Below are 17,400 nucleotides of genomic sequence, written 5' to 3'. Positions count from 1 at the left end.
GACACACAAAGCCAATCAAGGCCTTCGTAAGCATTTTGCACAAAGATTTTTTTCAGTGTTACCAGATGTGACTATTTTCTAAATGTAATCTTCTGGATATGCTGTTCAGGAGAGCACAAAGAATATCACAATCCGGCAGCTAGTCATTAGTTACAGACATTCATGAATACAAGGAACACAGCAATTAATGGGGGGACAGTACAGTGTGTCTTTCGGATGAGTATTTATGCTTGTCTCTATCACAGAAGTACTGTTTGTGCTCTGTATGTCGTAAAAGGTGAAACTAAACTGAAGCATGCCAAAGTGTGTTGTCTGAAAAAAGCCAGCAGTCAGCGACGCACAGCATTTCCTTCAAGCTGGCCATCAGCCACCAAGCAAACCAGATTGAGTGAGCACGAAACTGTTTTTCATTTCTGAGTGAAAACATGATAGACTTCCAAACATCATGGGTACAAGCACAAGACATAGGCAGTGGACGACAGTTATAGGGCTGCATGCATTTAAAGACAAACACGTCTAAACAGGCAGCTATCTTCATGGATAGATGTGTAGATTTTTGTGTGTAAATCAAATGTGAATTTTGTGAATGTTTAACAAGCCATTTTAATTTTACAACAGATTTTACTTTTGGGAAAAAAGCATATTTGCTTTTTGCTAAACATTAGATTGGAAGGATGAAAGAACTTTCTGCAAAATACTAAGTTACATCAAGGACAGGGTCAGCTTTGCTTAGCATTAAGATTGGAAACAGCAGCATGATGTCACTTTTTTTTTACCTTAAAATACCTGCTTGTAGTACAGTATGTAACTTCAGTGAGACAGTAGGATCACAGCGTTACATACATGTTTACTTCAAGATACAAGTTTTCAGTACATAACATTCTTATGATGAAATTTGTTTTGTTTGTTATTAGCACCTACATTTCATCTGACAAATTATTAAACTGAAAGTGTAGGCCGATTTTTTGTGGTTGAAATGCTTTTAAGGACCCCTGGAAGACTAGCAACCACTCTGTGAAAGCTGATGGGGTACCAATATATATTAAATACCAATAAAAATAACACTTTATGATAACCATCATTAACAAATTGTACGATTCTTATTAATACAACTTTATAGTTATTTCACTGTCAACAAACAATGAAATGCCTGATAAACCATTTGTTAAGTTGTTGTTAATTGTAGAGTTGCAACAATGTTTATAATACTCTTTAAAATGGCTAATAAATACTGTGTAGTTCATCTATAAACGTTATTTGGATGGTCATTATAAAGTTAATGAGGTTTATAAACCTTAACAGTTGCTTAATAAGTGGTTCATAAAGCATTTTGTGGTTAGTAAACAGTGATATAACTATTAACTGAGATTGAATTAAGTTTTAGTTATCTCTCGATTGTTTGTAATGTAGAAATGAAAAGTTGCATCTTTACAAGGGTGTGCTACACTATTTCTTGGCTGGCTGTAGTGACATTGAGGGATTTTTGTATCTTCTAGCTCTTTCTAGTCTTTATGCTACGCTAAGCAAGCAGGCTACTGTCTGTAGCTTGAAGTTAACAGAACAGATATAAAAGTGGTTTTGATCTTCTCATCATGTCACTTTCTTCTGATTCCTCATAAACTATGTTTATGATTGAGATCATTTAATAAATAAAATTTGAATTACATGCGCCAACCAAAGGAAAATGCTTTGTGTCTGATTAGGTAAATCCATGAAGATAGTATGAAAAGGCAGTGATAGCACCTCATTTTGCAGGAGGGACCGACTCACCTCTGATAATATAAACCTGTCCACCTATCAAGTGTTTAAGACAACAGAACAGTCCATCTGACAACAAGGGTTGGACAGCAGTAAGAAGAAACAACGGACCAAGATGTCAAAAAGGCAGTAGGGTGAGAGAGATTTAGGTAGAAACATAACAGAAGATGCAAGGAGGGAGAAACAGGGTCAGAAGGCCAACAACATTGCAAAAAGTTCAACAAGAGGCACTTTTTGTTTGAACTTGCTGCTCGGATCCCTGGAAATTGACTGAGGGGGCTGACCAGGAAATGAGGGAAACCACGGATCAATCAAGAGAACTCAAAAGCAGGAAGTGCAGCTGAGACAGATTTGACCATCTCTTTTAAAGTTGAAGCTGTGCATAGTTTCTCTCTGGCTCAGTCGTTTCAGCATCTATTTTATAGCCTATATTTGGTCGGGGACTTTGACATCAGTTTTGAACTAGTCTAACTGGAATAAATGAGTTGTATAACATTCAGAAAATTTACTCAAAGATGATTTAAAAGGCTAACAAATACAAGATGGTGGCCTGTATTTCTTAACTAAAACTACAATTTTGATTGAAGTTTTATTGTAAAATTGGTGCGAAAAAATTATTGGTGGGATTTGCTGTAAAAGACAAACACGGTGAGCGCCACCTACAGAAACGTAAAGGTCATTACAAGGCATTACAGTGTGTTGGTATAATCACATGATGCATATCATGAAAGGCTGTCTAAACATTGAACCTTATGCACAGGTTCAACTTGTCCTTCCTTGCCCCATCTGTCACAGGTCAAAACATTGTTTACACTCTTCATTGCTTGTTGGGAAAATGACTAGAATAAAATGCTTTAGAGTACTTACTGGGTGGCTTGTTGGCAGCCAGGTTTTTGAAATGGATGCCTTTGATGATCTCCACAGACAGACGTCCTGTGGTGGCGTTGTACACCAGGCCGACAAGGATCTCTGGTGTGGATGTCTGACTGACTGACTGGAATGATGAGGCGCTTTCACTGCATGTCATATCTGAGAGGCTGACCTGGGATTCACCGCCCTGAAATGTTTCACACAAAATTGTTCACTGGTATTTGTTGTTGTACAATGGATGCTTGATTGCAGACCGATGTCGACAAGGCTTCTCATTTCCAGCAGGCAACCATGAATTTTTACATCTGAAAGATTTCATTAGCTATAGTTAGCTAGCTAGTTATGGTAATGTTAGCTCAATTACTTTGTTGAAAAGCTGACTGACTGAGTTTCCTGCTAATTATTTCTTTTTATCTTTACCAAAGGATTAGTTCACCCAACAGTGAAAATGTTTTCATTATCTACTTACTCCCACACCAATGGTTAGTTAGATGATATAGTTCCACAAAAGTCCACAAAAAAAGAAGTAGTTTCACAGCACAACAGTGCTGCAGCATTTTCCTAAACAACCTAAGTAGATTGTGACTTGTTTTAAATGATGAAAAAATGATAGATTCATTATAAAAAGGCTCCTTTCAGCATGTCCAATTTAATCCAAGTCTCCAGAATACCAAAGTTCCAAGTTTATTTTGAAAAATATTATACCCGTTTTATGCCAAATGCGTCAGTAGGTGCCCCGGCTGAAGTCACATCAAGCGTGTAAAAACCATCTTTTCAAATCAATTTGGGATGCTTACGGGGTACACTGGGCGAGCTCGATGGAGCCATTTAGCTGGTTAGCTTGACATGATTGAGCTTATAGAGTAGATACATCTATTCCTTACACTTTTGATCGTGTTTTAGATTTTTGGAGAGGCTGAAAAAATTTGGCTTATTTCTCCCACCATATGTTGCTGTTTTGCCAAAACACTGTTTTTGAGTAACACTAAAATTCAAATAACCCCATTTCTTGTTGAATGTGACCATGGTTTAAGATTTGCCTTAACTGCTTAGCTACTTTTTAGGCTGTTTTTTATTCTAAATTGTTGTAAGATTTTAAATGCTAAAGGAAAACGAACCAACTCAAGTGAATTGATAGTTAAGACACATTAAACCAACTAGAAAAATAGAAGTAGCTGGTAGCCGGTCTCAATACACCCCGAAGCTGAAAAAGATAACTTCTTTCTGAAAATGTTATCCAATCACGTGAAAGATCAATCACCGCAGAGCAGCAATCAGTGAGATGTTATGAGAGTGCTTGAAAGCCAACACCTGCTTTGATCCCACTTACCGGGAGAGCACAGCATGCATCTAATATGACCGGCACAGACATTTTGCCCTGAAGGTTGAGCTTGGTGAGGTAGAACACCTTTTCCCCGAGCACCTTCTCCTTCTTCATCCTCCGCATACTGTAAAGGCGGAATCGGATGGCGTAATTGCTGATCATCTCTGACTCCACGTGGCTGAAGCGGAAGGTCTCTGTGAAGATTGGGCATGGGCCTCTCTGGATTCCTGTTTTTGCCCTCTGCTTCTTGGTGGGCAGCAACACAAGGTGGACCTGCCAGGAGATGTTGCCGGTGCGTTTTACGGCAGGGAGGTCTGTTACTGCCATGATGGTAACTGCTAGCTGCTGGTCCTCTGAGTCAAAGTCAAACACCACGTCGAGAGTACCATATTTTGCAAGAGGGTCTGGTTCATAACCTTTAGGGAGCTGAGCTGCTGATCCTCCCGCTGACATGTCCTAAAAAAAACAATGACATCTTAAATGTACAACAAACACCTTGATGTGTATTTCCAGTCATATCTTCTATCACTGGTATTTACCTCTGGGCTGAGGACAGCTGTACTGTCACTGGGTACATCCTCCTCGTAACCCTTGTTGAAGTAACTCCCAGTCTCGTGGCCGTCGCTGCCCTCACTGGGACATTTGCCAAAGGATAGATGGGGACTGCCACTGGTGTTGGATAGATCACACTTGGCGTCTCCCAGGTCTGACAGTGTACAGGACATCCTTGGAGAGCCATTCTCATCCTGATAAGGAGGTGGCTGAAGCTCATCCAATGGTGGAGTTCGTCTCATCCTCTGGATGCAGTTGGCTGGTCGAAAGAGAGTAAAGGATAACAACAATGAAGATATTTATTTAGATTTTTTGTTGAACCATGAGTAAGAAAGTTTACTTTGCCTAACTGCCAACAGCAGTGCTCTCGCAGTGGCAATGATGGTTAATCCATTGGTTGGTTGAAGGTTAACACTTTTCACAGCTCACAGAGAATGAAGCCTATCAATGAGCGTCCTGGGGAGACCAACTGGGAGGTTACTGGGGACATAATTATGGTTGATACTTCCTGTGCTCGGCATAAGTAACAAACATAAGTAACAAAGTATCATATTAATTGATATACAGGCAGCACGTTCAAGGCTTTAGAAGCAATAGCTAGAGGGGCTCAGCAATAATAATGGCGTTAGTGACCTAGATCTTCATGAATTAATGATACACCGTACCAATTGCTGTACCAAAGAGGATACACGTCCTGTTACCATGGAAAATGCTGGCAGTAAGGATTTTAAGTAGTGATGGTTGGAGGAACAGAAGAAAAAAAAAACTCTGTCTAGCGCATGCAGAAAACTGTCCGTGCTTCCTAATAATGTAGTTCAACAAATTACAACATGAGAATGCCTGGTTTGCCGTACTCAAGAGTAGATCGAAAAGTGTTTCCAACACAGCAAATGCTGAATTTAGTGACAGTGAAGGACTCATTACAAAAGGATTACATGGTCATTACTACATATGTGGTCCTGTCTGGCCTTCAATTTACTAAGGCTCTAAATGAGACTAATGTTTATTCTGTAGCTGGACCTCAATGCTAAAGTAGGATTCTGGTTCATCTTTCCTGGCATAATATATATCGTTCATGAAATTCTTGATCACTGATTTAGATATATTTATCAAAGAATTCATTTTCACTCTGAGAAATTAAACTTCTGTTAATCCCAATGACCACTATGTGCTCTGTGGGGGAATCTTTTGCATACACAGCCTTATTAAAAAATCTGATATGCACCATTAAAGGACTGATTTCAATACTTCTTACCAACAGATGTTATGCCGCTCACCTTTATAAATGATTCACATGCCTGGAAGGCAAAGAATGAGGCTATACTGAGAGTCTCCATAACACTTAAAGAAAGAACCTCGAATAGTGTTGTCAGCCGCATTCTCAAAACTGCGTCCCTTGTCCAAGTTGGATTCACAAAAATTGAGCAGCTGATGCTAATATTCCCAAAGGGACACTGGTGAAGCTTTAAACTCTGCTTTCTTGCAAAGAAAACAGAGGGAAAGAAAAAAATGATGAAGATTAAAATAACTTGGGGAAAAAAAATCTTCTTATTCTGTCTCCTAACTTTTGAAAAAAAAGCAAGCACTGTGATGACGTAATTCCAGCTTTCTCCCGAGTTCTTCAAACTTTCACTCTTAATAATGTCAGTGAAACACAACCTCAAAGTGGCACATAACAGTGGCAGGATGGAGGCAAAGGAGTCTTAACTAAGTGTCATGGAGGGCTTGATAAAAGGAGCAAATCCATTTTGAGCAGCTTTTTTCCTGCTGAGCCGGGGGCGGCTGATTTGATGGCAGCTGCAGTGTAAAAGCACTACTCTTTTCTCCAGCCCGTTAATTGGGATGGTTACCATTCCTCCTCTTATCTAACCCAGCTTTCCTTCACAGAGTTTCATCCCCTCTGTATAGGCAGATGCCTTGTTTTGCCTTATTGTACCTCTGTTAGTGCAGAAACAGTTTGTGCATTGGGAATCTTGACTGTGAAACTATTTTAGGTGAGTGAAGCAGAACTTTATTGTCCTTCCCACGACCACAAGGATGGGAAACACATGTGACCTCTTGCCCATCTAATACGTTTACAAGACAGTCAAGTTAACAAATGTCTTCCTTATTAAAAAAAAGTAACATATAACTGAGGTAGATTCAAATGGTTAATAGGTCACAACAAAGATAATGAGAAGAGATTCAGTAGGGTTAATAGTTTTAAATGACCTATACATGACTAAATAAATGCTGTGAGAAATTGATTTAACCAGATGCTGGACTGAGCTTTTAGCTTTTACTGTAGTGTGTGCCTCCAAGCACCTGAAAAGCACGCACTTCACACATATAGCTCCTTTGTTCATCAGTTAGCATCATTTCTTTAAGAAATAATTCAACCTTGAGAAAAAAATATGTTCACTTCTCTCTGAAAATAAGATCAGACAGATTGATGTCACTGTCATTGCTATGCATTCAGTGCGGAGCTGGAATCAGGAAGTAGTTAGCTTAGCTTAGCTTAGCATAAAGACGAGTAGCAGGGGCAAACAGCAAGCCTGGCCGCCCCAAAAGCAAGAAAAATGCACCAAGTAGAATTCTTTAAAGCTCATTAAATAATGCCAACACCACCAGCAACAGGTTGTCCATTCCACAAGCTCCATAATGTGGTCAGTACAGGTTTTACCCTTAACTGAGGCCATTTTAATCTGTGTAACTATGTTCTCACTATGACAACAGGACTCTGAGCTGCACCTGGCTGTTGTTCGCCTATACACATAACTCCTAACTGTATTACATTTATTTTTATGTAGCCTACAGTTAAAACAAATGGAGACAGCAAGAAAATCGAGGCCAGGCTCTGTCAAAAGGTAACAAAATCCAAGGTGACAAACAAGGCAACACAAACAAACAAACAAAACAGCTGTTTTTTTTTAGGGAGGGATGTGCCAGACTATTACTTGGCCAGGAGCAGTGACTTGTAGTTTTTACACACAAGTTTTTGTCTGAATTTAACAAACAAGACCCAGTGTGTTATTTAGAGAGCTTTAGAAGGTGTTGGGAAGCACCCTGCTTAACTTCAGAAAGAGCCAGGCTTGCTGTGTCTCCATTTTCATTCCTTTTCTACGCAAGGTTAACATCCTGGATAGCTTATAAACATGACATTGGTATTCCTACCATCAAAGAAAGAAAGCTTAAAAGCTTATTTCTTAAAAATAGTGAGAATTTTACAAACCTTGCATAGTGATAATAATTTGTTTTTGAGGTAGAATTACTGCCTCGCACTTGTATCACCTTGATTAACTTCATATTTATGGCATGCAGAGAAAAAAAATAAAAATGTCCAAGTTCCACAAACGTCTAACTTTTCATCTAAAACTTTTTCATGGTGCTGTTCAGTCGCTCTGCGCCTCGCCCACAACCACAGGTAGTGATATGTTCATTTACAACACTAGGCATGTTGAACAAGTCCCACGTTCAAGTCCCTTTATGCTACATAAGTAGAATAAAAAATAAAATACAAAGTAAAAGAAATATGGAAAGAAGCTGATTTGTAGTCTAGTGGTATGGCAGCAGTCTACAGTGCAGCTTCTTTCATCAAAGGTAACACCTCATTATCATTCTAAGTGCTATATTGTAGACAATTGGACCCTTCTTCCGTTCTAACTAACTGGAGAGGAGTTGCAGGCTGTTAAACTCTGTGTGGGAGTGTCCTTGCGGAGTCGTTAAAGGACACATGGGCTCTGAGTGTCAGAGTTGTTAGGGCCACTTGTGGGTCCCTGAACCAACCAGCCTTCATGTGCTTTGCTAGGGCTAGGTGAGCTCAGGTGTGAATGGTTGTTAAGCTGTCTGGGGAGGGAACTCAGTACTGCATTGTAGGTCGGTGATAAGTAATATCATCGTCTGCCAACGTGTTGTTCCTGATGGCTGACTCTTCCTGATGCTGTGATGAGATCTACTACCAGTATCTTTTCTGATGAAAGGTCAAATGTCTTCAAGAAACTGAAACATTTTCAGTTGTCTACAATACAGCACTCATAATCACCATGACCTGGATTACTGAGAACTGTCTTCAACAACTCATTATAATGAAAATAAGGCTTGAATTCTACATTGACTACAAGCATTTACTTTTATGAACTTTATTAAAGAATTCCTTTAAAAAACAGTACTGTGATGTGTTGTCTCACAACACCCTCTGGTCAAGCAGTCGTGACAGCATGCTAACCTCAGAGAGGAGAAAGTCGGTCCAGACAAACCTCCAATTATTTTGTTCATGCTGCCAACTTCCTATTTTTGGGATTGCTGTGCAGAGCCACCAGGGCACCCAGCTCTGCCTGATTCTGCAGCCTCTGCACAATCCTCCTCATGTATAATACATATGTCCTGAGGATAAAGCTCTTCATACTCTCAGACAAACACAGGCAGCGGTGGGAGTCGAGAGAAAACAACACAGACGCCTCAGAACTTTTACCATGACTTGTTAGAAATTAATGAAATCAAGTACTCTCTCAGCTATATCATGGAAACTACTGCTGTCTAAATTTCTAATAGTAAGTTTCTGTTTTAGAGAGAAGCGGTGACCGGATGTCAGGACTGGTGTGAGATCACTGCTAATCCACAATGGCTTGCTGAGAAAACCACAACCATCAAAGCCTTACCGCAGGAATGGAAATAATGAACATCTAGTGCTTTTGACCAAAGTGCAACCATGGATGGACAAAGTTATCACTGCACTTCCTCTCCTGGCTACAGACCAGATTAGTGTTTTGTGGATTACGAGTAAACTGGTTACATAATCTGATGAATCAAGGAGAGTTACTGTTAGATAGACACTGCAAACCTGAAACTCCCTCAATGGATATGTTTTCTTCAAGGGAAAGACATCCACCCTTGACTTTTCTATACAATAGAGGTATATAGGTATTTGAATCACACAACATCACACAAAAATAAACGCAAGATTGCTAAACACCATTGCTAATATGTTGTCATATAAGTAAACCAAGTGAATTTCAAATCATTGCTGCCAGGCACACGACTCAAATCTCTGCCACTCTCTATCACAAGGAACACACGCCAATGGAAATCAAGCCAGTGTGACTGCTTCTTTGAATTTGATGAAAAGTTAGTATGGCTGTCTAGTCACTATACACATACAGTATTTTCCCAAAAGACTTAAAGACTATAGTTTAATGATTTCTTGGGTGATTACATTTAGTATTTTATGTTTGATAGAATGAGTGCTTGAGTGGTTCAGGATCAATGGCAGCAAATATGCAATGTGGTCAGCTGAGACAGCCGAGTTAAATGCCACTTATGCTCAACATTTGACATGTGAATGGTTACAGGATGGTTACTAAAAAACTGAACAGAGGCGACCTCCAAAAGTACTGGAAATTAAGTTTGTTACAGTTTCTCTCATTCTTAAGTGACGAGAACTCCCCATTTACATGATGTGTGTAGTTGTAGTTAGTGTCTACTGTCGGCAGGTAATACTTGACTCTGAGCTGCCCTATAGTGCCCAGCATGTCGGACTCGTGTATGTATGTAAGCACTTCTGATTACATGGTTTGAGACGGACATACCCATGAAAAGTGAGCACCATCAGCCTTCAGTGGAATAGTGGTGACCGCACAGTGATGGAAACACTAAAGCAGTTGTTCCAGGAAGAAATACAGCACATTTCCTGTTATTCGTGACCCCCATGACACATGGTGATGTACAGGATATCGACAATGGATCACAATGTCCCGCAGGATAAATTTGAGGGGACCCAAGAAGAAAAAGATAGCAAAAATCATGCTTCTGCTACACAAAGTTATGCATTTGGTAAAAGAGAGAAAAGCATGGCATATAAATACTGTGAAATTATCAAAACGCTTCAGGACTTCCCAAATATTGTGATGTCACCAATGGAGTGACGCCTGTGAGCTAATTAAAGCAACTCGAGCTGCACTGAAATACATATGACATGCCCTACTCTCCACACCCATCTACCAAACGCATCCTATCAATTTTGGAGGTCTATTAAAAAAGCAAAAAGCACTCTGATGCGCCTCAGGAAGCAGCATCAGAGCCGCAGCAGAGCGGGACAGCATCTGTGTGAATAGAGAGGCCAGAGGTGCTGGTTTGGGGCGTGTCTATCTGATGGTGTTCACAGTCTGACAGCTAAACAGATCCTTCACTAATCAAATAAAAGAGAAATTACTCGCAAAGCCACGTTACAGACCTAACTACAGTAATGTGGTAACTGTTAGTGTCTTTGTCACATTTCTGCCCGAAAAAACAGCGTCTGTCCCTGGCTGAACTCACCATGTGTTTTTTTCCTTCCACTATTGTGTTGTTGTAGTTACTGTCTTGAAAAAAACACCACGGCTAAAGGGAGTCAGACAGCGTCTGGGTCAGGATTTCAATCACAAGCATCCATATGATTATAAACAGTCAGCGGGTATATGTTAGGACTAACAGTTGGACACCGGGGGGGGGAACCACACAGATGTCAATGTCACGATCTGTACCGTCACGCCTCTTTTGGATACGCTGTGCCGGTTTGCTGTATGAATTGACACATTGGTGCGGCTTTACGCCCGATCTGCTTAGTTTTGTGTGAACATACAAAGGCGGAGAATTGGCGAGCCTTTGTTGCTGGGGTAATGCGGAGTCTCTGTGTGAGAAGGGCTGGTATTGCTGCATGTTCTGCACTCTAACAGAGCATTCAGACAGAGGGTGATTAGAGCTGGTGGGATCTTGCAGTAATCGTCAGTCTGAGAAAAACATCTTCTAGTAGTCACCCAAAATTAAAATATTGGACTGTTGATTTAATAAAACAAGTAATTTCGGGCATATCCACAATTTCCAGACATTTAAATACATAATATTAAAACAATTGCAAAGATAATTCATTATTGTTTTGTTATAAAAGGTCGGGAACCAATATTCAAAATTAAAGTCTCATTTAACTAATTTAACTAATAAAATAACTAATTTGAGGATGTACTGCAGTAAAGCTACTACATGTTGTATTGAAAGCCTGGTAATTAAAAGAAACATTTCATGTCACTATACATTTACATGTTAACACCAGCAAAATCACTGACTGAATAACTGAACAAAACATAAGAAACAATTTGCAGGAAACATGGAGCAGAATCCTAATAAATGCTTCCTGTAAATGGACAGCAACTAATAAGTGAGATGATCTCGCTCTTGACAGGGAGCCACTTGACTGTCAGCCAAGAATCACTGTGGCTGTAAGAGAGAAATTTAATAAGGCTACTGCAGTTTTGATCAGATGATCCTCTGTAACAGAAAACATGTTTTATCACAAAAGTGAAAAAGGGAAATCTTCAGGAATTTCTCCAAAACAATCTGTAGATCTTTAAATAGCATATCACTGAGGAGCCCTTGTTTCCTGGTTCCATATATCTGAGCCCAGACTGAGGGTGACAGGGACCATAGTGGTTTTAAGGAGACGTACAGTTTTTGCAGCACTTGCATAACAACAACTTTGTGCAGTGTGTTGCTTCTTTACTAATGGATTCAGAAGCATGTCATGCACTATTTATCCCTTAGCTACACATTCAAACATTGCTTTAAATAGATTGTGCCAGACACTCAGCCTTGGAACCCACTGTCTTATATAACACGAAACTAGTTCAGAAATGATTCACTGATTGGGGACCTTGGCGACGACTAGAAATGTTTTGTCTTTCAGAGACACTGTCAGATGCAAACGCAGCTAATTTATGTCTGAGGATGTCGTACACAAGCAGATTCAGATTCAGAAATACTGGAAACAGGCTTTGATTGTTGTACACATTAAACAAATAAGATAGAAATAAGACCAATAATAAATAATAAGACCAAAAAATAGGACCAATATTATTACCTTTAGACTGAGCCAGGCTATATGTTTATGCTACGCTAGGCTATAATCGATTTAAATAATGCATCTATCTTTTCAGCCTCTCATTCATTTTAGCACCATCCCACATGAGTTCATTGATTCCAATACAACAAACTACAAGCCAGCACATGAGGTCATAGTTAAGTTGTTTCACAACCTTCATGATTGATTCACGTTCAGGGTTCAGATGAAGTGTGTACGCCGCTTTTATGATATCAGATAAATCAGCAGCACCCACTTTAGTGAAGTGTTGTGACAGATGAATAACAGACTGATCCAAATAGGTCAATGCTGGTGTTCTCCTGTGACTTGGTCTACGTTGAAGCGAAAAAATACCCTGCCTGCCTTCCATCCACCGTGGTAAGCGCCTTGTGATGGAGAGTCTGGCAGATGTGAAACAGAGATGCATAAAAAAAAAGAAAAGTGTGAGGCACTGCAAATTATGCAGACAGTTGACTGTTTCACAACCCTCCCACGGAGAGTGTGCTGAACGGGAGCTTCGCTTTGATCACCTCTCTGGATTAACTGACAGTGTGTGTCAGTGTGTGCGGTGTATTCGTGTTTGTTGGACTGGAGGAGTCTGTGCATTTCTATTCAAGCCTACTGCAATGATAAGGGGGGGGGGGGGAGTATCGCTATTAAACTAGTGAAACTTCTCATTGTACAGTTGAGGCATCCTTTGTCGATGTTCTTGGAAAAGTAACCAAAGTATCAAAGTGATTATGCAATGGCCTTGAAGCACAGAAAAATGCTGCTACTGCACCGTCGACAAATGAATATCAACAGAGAAGAACTCTGGTTTCACAGAAACAGATCCTACCATCATCAGCCGAGGCTTCACTGCTGTAGCCCTCATAGTCAGCAGTCAGAGGGCTGTACTTTTGCCGGCTCTCCCAGCTGAAACCTCCTGCAAGTTTCGTATTTGTGGCTGCCTTGGCTCCTCCCCGGAGGCCTTGGGAGCGGCTGACTGCTTCCTGGTACTGACCCATCAGTTCATCCTCACTGTCTGACGATGAGCCCTGCAGGTCGGCGTCAGCGTAGGGCTTGTCTGTTCAGGGTAAAGGAAGATGGTTAGTGGTGGACAGGCTGAGATGTAAAAGGTCAGGCAGACTGGCAGCCTCTGCTGGCCCTAATCCTGCATTGCACAGGAATAATGCTGAATCGTTTTGTAAAAGGCAAATGGATTTCTGGTACAATGCCAGTGCCAGAACAGTTCTCAGGAAATAAAGTTCACCAGACTTGTCTATAAATGTGTCAGCTAAGCTCAAGTCGACAGAATGACAGAATGATAAGAGACATCTCTGTTCTGAGGTGACATTTTTAGGGGGTCAAAATGATAGTCATTTAGTCAACTTTCAGAACGTATATTATTCAGTGCATCACCATAAATGTACCATATATCATAAAATGAAATCCATTAAGTCCTAGGTATTTGCACACAACAACCAGAAAACAGAGAAAAATCTGAACTACACAGGAAAAGGGGAAAAAGTCACAGAGGGAAAGCAGACAGATAAGAGTTGTTACTGTTAGGTAAAGCATCTGTGAGCTTTATGCAGCAGCTAGATACAGTCGTGTCACAGAATCTTGAAGGTTTTTGCATCGTTGCCATGGAGTTCTGTCCGTGATCAGACACATTATGCAACAAAGTGCCTTATTATGCAACAGGAATATATTTATAGTATTAGCAGTATTGGTAATGAGTTGTGGATACCAATTCTTTAGGTACATGTAGTGCTGTCCAATAGAGAACTGATATCTTTGTGTCTCTTTAGAAATTTTTGAGGCTATCAAGAGGGGGGAATTTTTTGTAATCTATTTAAGTTTATTTACTTAAGTGCTATACTTAATCATATCATATTATATTTTCTTTTGATACTTAAACACATTTGATTTAAGATGCAAAATAAATGGGTGACTTTTATTCCCTTTATCAAATAAATATTTTCATTCATGTATATTTACTTTTACTGATGTATGACTTTTTTTGAGTTGGACTGCTACTCAGAGAGATTTCGAATGTTCATACATAGATACATGAGGGGAAAATAAAACAGAACAATTAAAACAAAAGTTGGTCATCATATTCTTATATATGAATTGAATATAACCCACTTGTCAATACGCTTTGTCAATAAACAGTGGATACAACATCCTATCTTTGAAATCGACCAGTCACTGAAACAGAAAGTTGTAGCTTCACATTTGATCCAAAAGGGGGCAGCAGAGCTTTAAAATGACTCCAGCTGGAGCTCCACAGTCACATTTACCATACAGACTGAACCATTTCCAAACATTAATTCCATAATATAGCAGTTTTGGAACAGTTGAAAAATCTCTTCTCACTAGATTGCTTTGTAATTATATTAAAAAAAGGCATTATTGTCCCATGTTGCCATTAAAATAAGCACGGTGCAAAAATCACCACACCACTTCACGCTGCCTCTCTTTGTTTTTAACAGAATGTTTACCAGGTGGCTTCCCAGGGCAGAGTCAACTCCCTGTGGGGGCTCCCTGGGGCCGCCAACCTTTTAAACTTCTGAGGCCCTGAGGACGGATGACAAGTAAACAGGGCTACATCTGTCAACAACAGTAATCCCCTCATAGGTTGAGAAAGGCCAGCACCAATGTCCCCATGCCTCACGTTGCAGTTGGTGGCATGGGTCCATAATTTTACAGAGTAGCCGAACAACACAAGTGATTACTGAGAGGAAAATTATGTGGAAAGAAGGGTCAGTGTAGAGCTACTGATCTGTCTCCAAGTGTAAAATATCTGTTGTTTGTCTTTAAATGTCTTTTGGTTGGTTGGTTAGAAACATTTTATCTCCTGAGAACAGTTTAAACCAAAGTGTACGGTGTGTGGTAAAAGTGCCTACTGTAAAAGCATGGCTGTGTAAATGCAGCTCACCTTGAAGCTCTGTTTTTTTCCTGAAGTCATCAAGGCACTGAAGGCTCCCTGGGTTCTCTAGTGCCAACTTGTTGTTGAGGTACCAGAACAGGAGGGTCATGAGGATGATGAAGAGTCCGATGGCTGTCAGAAACCCCAGCACCTCTGGAGAGACTGAGACACAAAAATTCAAGGTAAAGTTATTTGGCATTTTTGAATATCTGCAATGTATTATCAAAAATTCAGCCTCAACCTAATGCTAATGGTATTGCTACTGATTGTAGTTCTCAAAACTAAAACACACTGCTGGTAAACCCCGATGCTTTCAGTGAACAAAAATGATGTTTCTACTATCACTGTCACTAGACAGAACAAGAGTTTGGTATTTTATTTTTCACTTTGTTGCCACGAGTTAGTCTTGTTAGCCAACCTCCTTCCTCACTGTCTGACTCACTCCCAGGGGTTAAAGCAGCAGGCGACCAAATGAATGGCAGTGTTACCTTGTGTAAAATTAGGGACTTGTCTCCGTTTGAACAGTGTTGGAAACATTTGAGATAACGTAAGTACCTCAACAACATATGAAACAGAGGTCTAGCCGTTTTAATCCAAAAATCCGTTTTAATCCAAAAGTGTTATAAATAACATGATAAATAAACATGAACATAAACAGCATGATAAATGTGCAAAATCAAATGCAACTTTAATATGAGAGTATTCCAAGCGTATTGATCTGCTTTTCCTAAGGTGTAACATAAATAAAACCCCTATCATGTACTTTGTACAAACATCAGGGCAGATGAGAGAGACAGAGGCAGGTGGATTGAAAGGCGCCAGGAGAGATGTAAGACAAACGGAGGAGAGCGACGCAACTGGTTCGTTGCCATAGCAACAGGTTCAGGTGCAACGTCACTCCAGACACCAGACACACAGGCAAGTCAGTTGTCATTAAAGCAACACTGGGTCATCAGTAGATCTGGTTTGGAACAAAACATCGTTATCTATGCAGACAGGGTTTGTAAACCCAGTGCGAGTCCTGTTGTTTAAAACAACCCTGACGTGCAGTGGACAGATGAAAGCCAGCTGCAAGACCTTCCACCACACATATGACCTTCATGGAGGTGCCATGCCATTCATCACCAGGGGGGGCCACAGAGGAGACTTCTCGTCTGAGCTATTAAAACATAGCGTTTCTGGTAATACATCAACCCTTGTGACATCAGAGCAATCATTTGGGCTTAATGTTGTCATCCTCAACAGCTTGTAACTATTAAATGTAACATTTTTAAACTGAAAAAAAACACTTTCACCTCACTGACCTCTACAAAAGCTCACAAGCTATCGCCGGTGTGTATTTGTGTGTGGCTGTGTGTGTGTGTGCAATTTATTGTTCAGCAAGTAGCGACACATTTGAGAAATCAGATTAGGGATCCTCCACAATTTTGGTTGGTGGTGGCTGCATCCATGCTTTTCAGACACTACTAAAAGCTATGAGGCAATAACCATTTTGTGCAGTGGCAGTAAACGGCTTCCGCCGAGCCATTACCAAAGCCGCTATTGTTGAGTGTGACTCATTGCAAATACTTGTTGGATGTTTATGTGTTTGTGAATGACTCAAAAATAACAAAGTATTTCAGTTGCCAACAACGCGTTATGAGAAATTTAAAGCAACCCTATGAAACTGTTTTTTACGTTAGAATACCAGTTTCAGAAAAATGTTGGTACAATGTCTCTTAATAGGGTTAATGGTGCCTCTGTCTCAGCGTTTCCCTCCCCCCATCACCTGTTTCTGCACTATGAAACTTCAGTGAGAGGGTAGGATCACAGCGTTACATGCAGGTTTAGTTCAAGATACAAGTTTTCAACGCAAAACATTGTTATGGTGTCATGAGTTTTGTTGTTATCTAGCAACTACACTAAATCTGACAAATTGTTACAGACCCCATGTTGCAGAAAATCTCGGGGCACCAATCGTACAAACTGCTTATTTCTACATACTGTAAGGCTGCATAGTTAACGTTGTGAAACGTTTAGTTTAACAAGGTATGGGCACTAGAAGTACTCAGGGTGAGGAAAAAAAAAATTGTTTGTAATAAAATAAGTAAGTAAACTAAGTATTACAAAAGT

The 17,400-nt window shown here is 40.1% G+C and overlaps 1 protein-coding gene across 5 annotated transcripts in view; it reads right to left on the bottom strand.

Annotated features, from left to right (window-relative positions):
• Nucleotides 1-17,400, bottom strand: part of syt14a (synaptotagmin XIVa) — a 44,429-nt gene that overhangs the window by 7,861 nt on the left and 19,168 nt on the right. For 2 of the 5 annotated variants that reach the window (XM_030443423.1, XM_030443425.1), the window contains 6 exons: nucleotides 15,298-15,450; nucleotides 13,210-13,437; nucleotides 4,492-4,763; nucleotides 3,959-4,408; nucleotides 2,626-2,815; nucleotides 1,771-1,848 (listed from right to left, as the gene is read on the bottom strand). In XM_030443423.1, the coding sequence (XP_030299283.1) occupies nucleotides 1,771-1,848; nucleotides 2,626-2,815; nucleotides 3,959-4,408; nucleotides 4,492-4,763; nucleotides 13,210-13,437; nucleotides 15,298-15,450 (1,371 nt within the window). The remainder of the gene's footprint in view (nucleotides 1-1,770; nucleotides 1,849-2,625; nucleotides 2,816-3,958; nucleotides 4,409-4,491; nucleotides 4,764-13,209; nucleotides 13,438-15,297; nucleotides 15,451-17,400) is intronic. The other 3 variants (XM_030443424.1, XM_030443427.1, XM_030443426.1) reach the window with 3 other exon arrangements.

Source organism: Sparus aurata, chromosome 16 (genome assembly GCF_900880675.1).
Source record: "Sparus aurata chromosome 16, fSpaAur1.1, whole genome shotgun sequence".
In the NCBI taxonomy this organism is placed as follows: domain Eukaryota; kingdom Metazoa; phylum Chordata; class Actinopteri; order Spariformes; family Sparidae; genus Sparus; species Sparus aurata.
The sequence above is the reverse complement of the archived record's forward strand: the minus strand, read 5'-3'. Positions and strand labels throughout refer to the sequence as shown.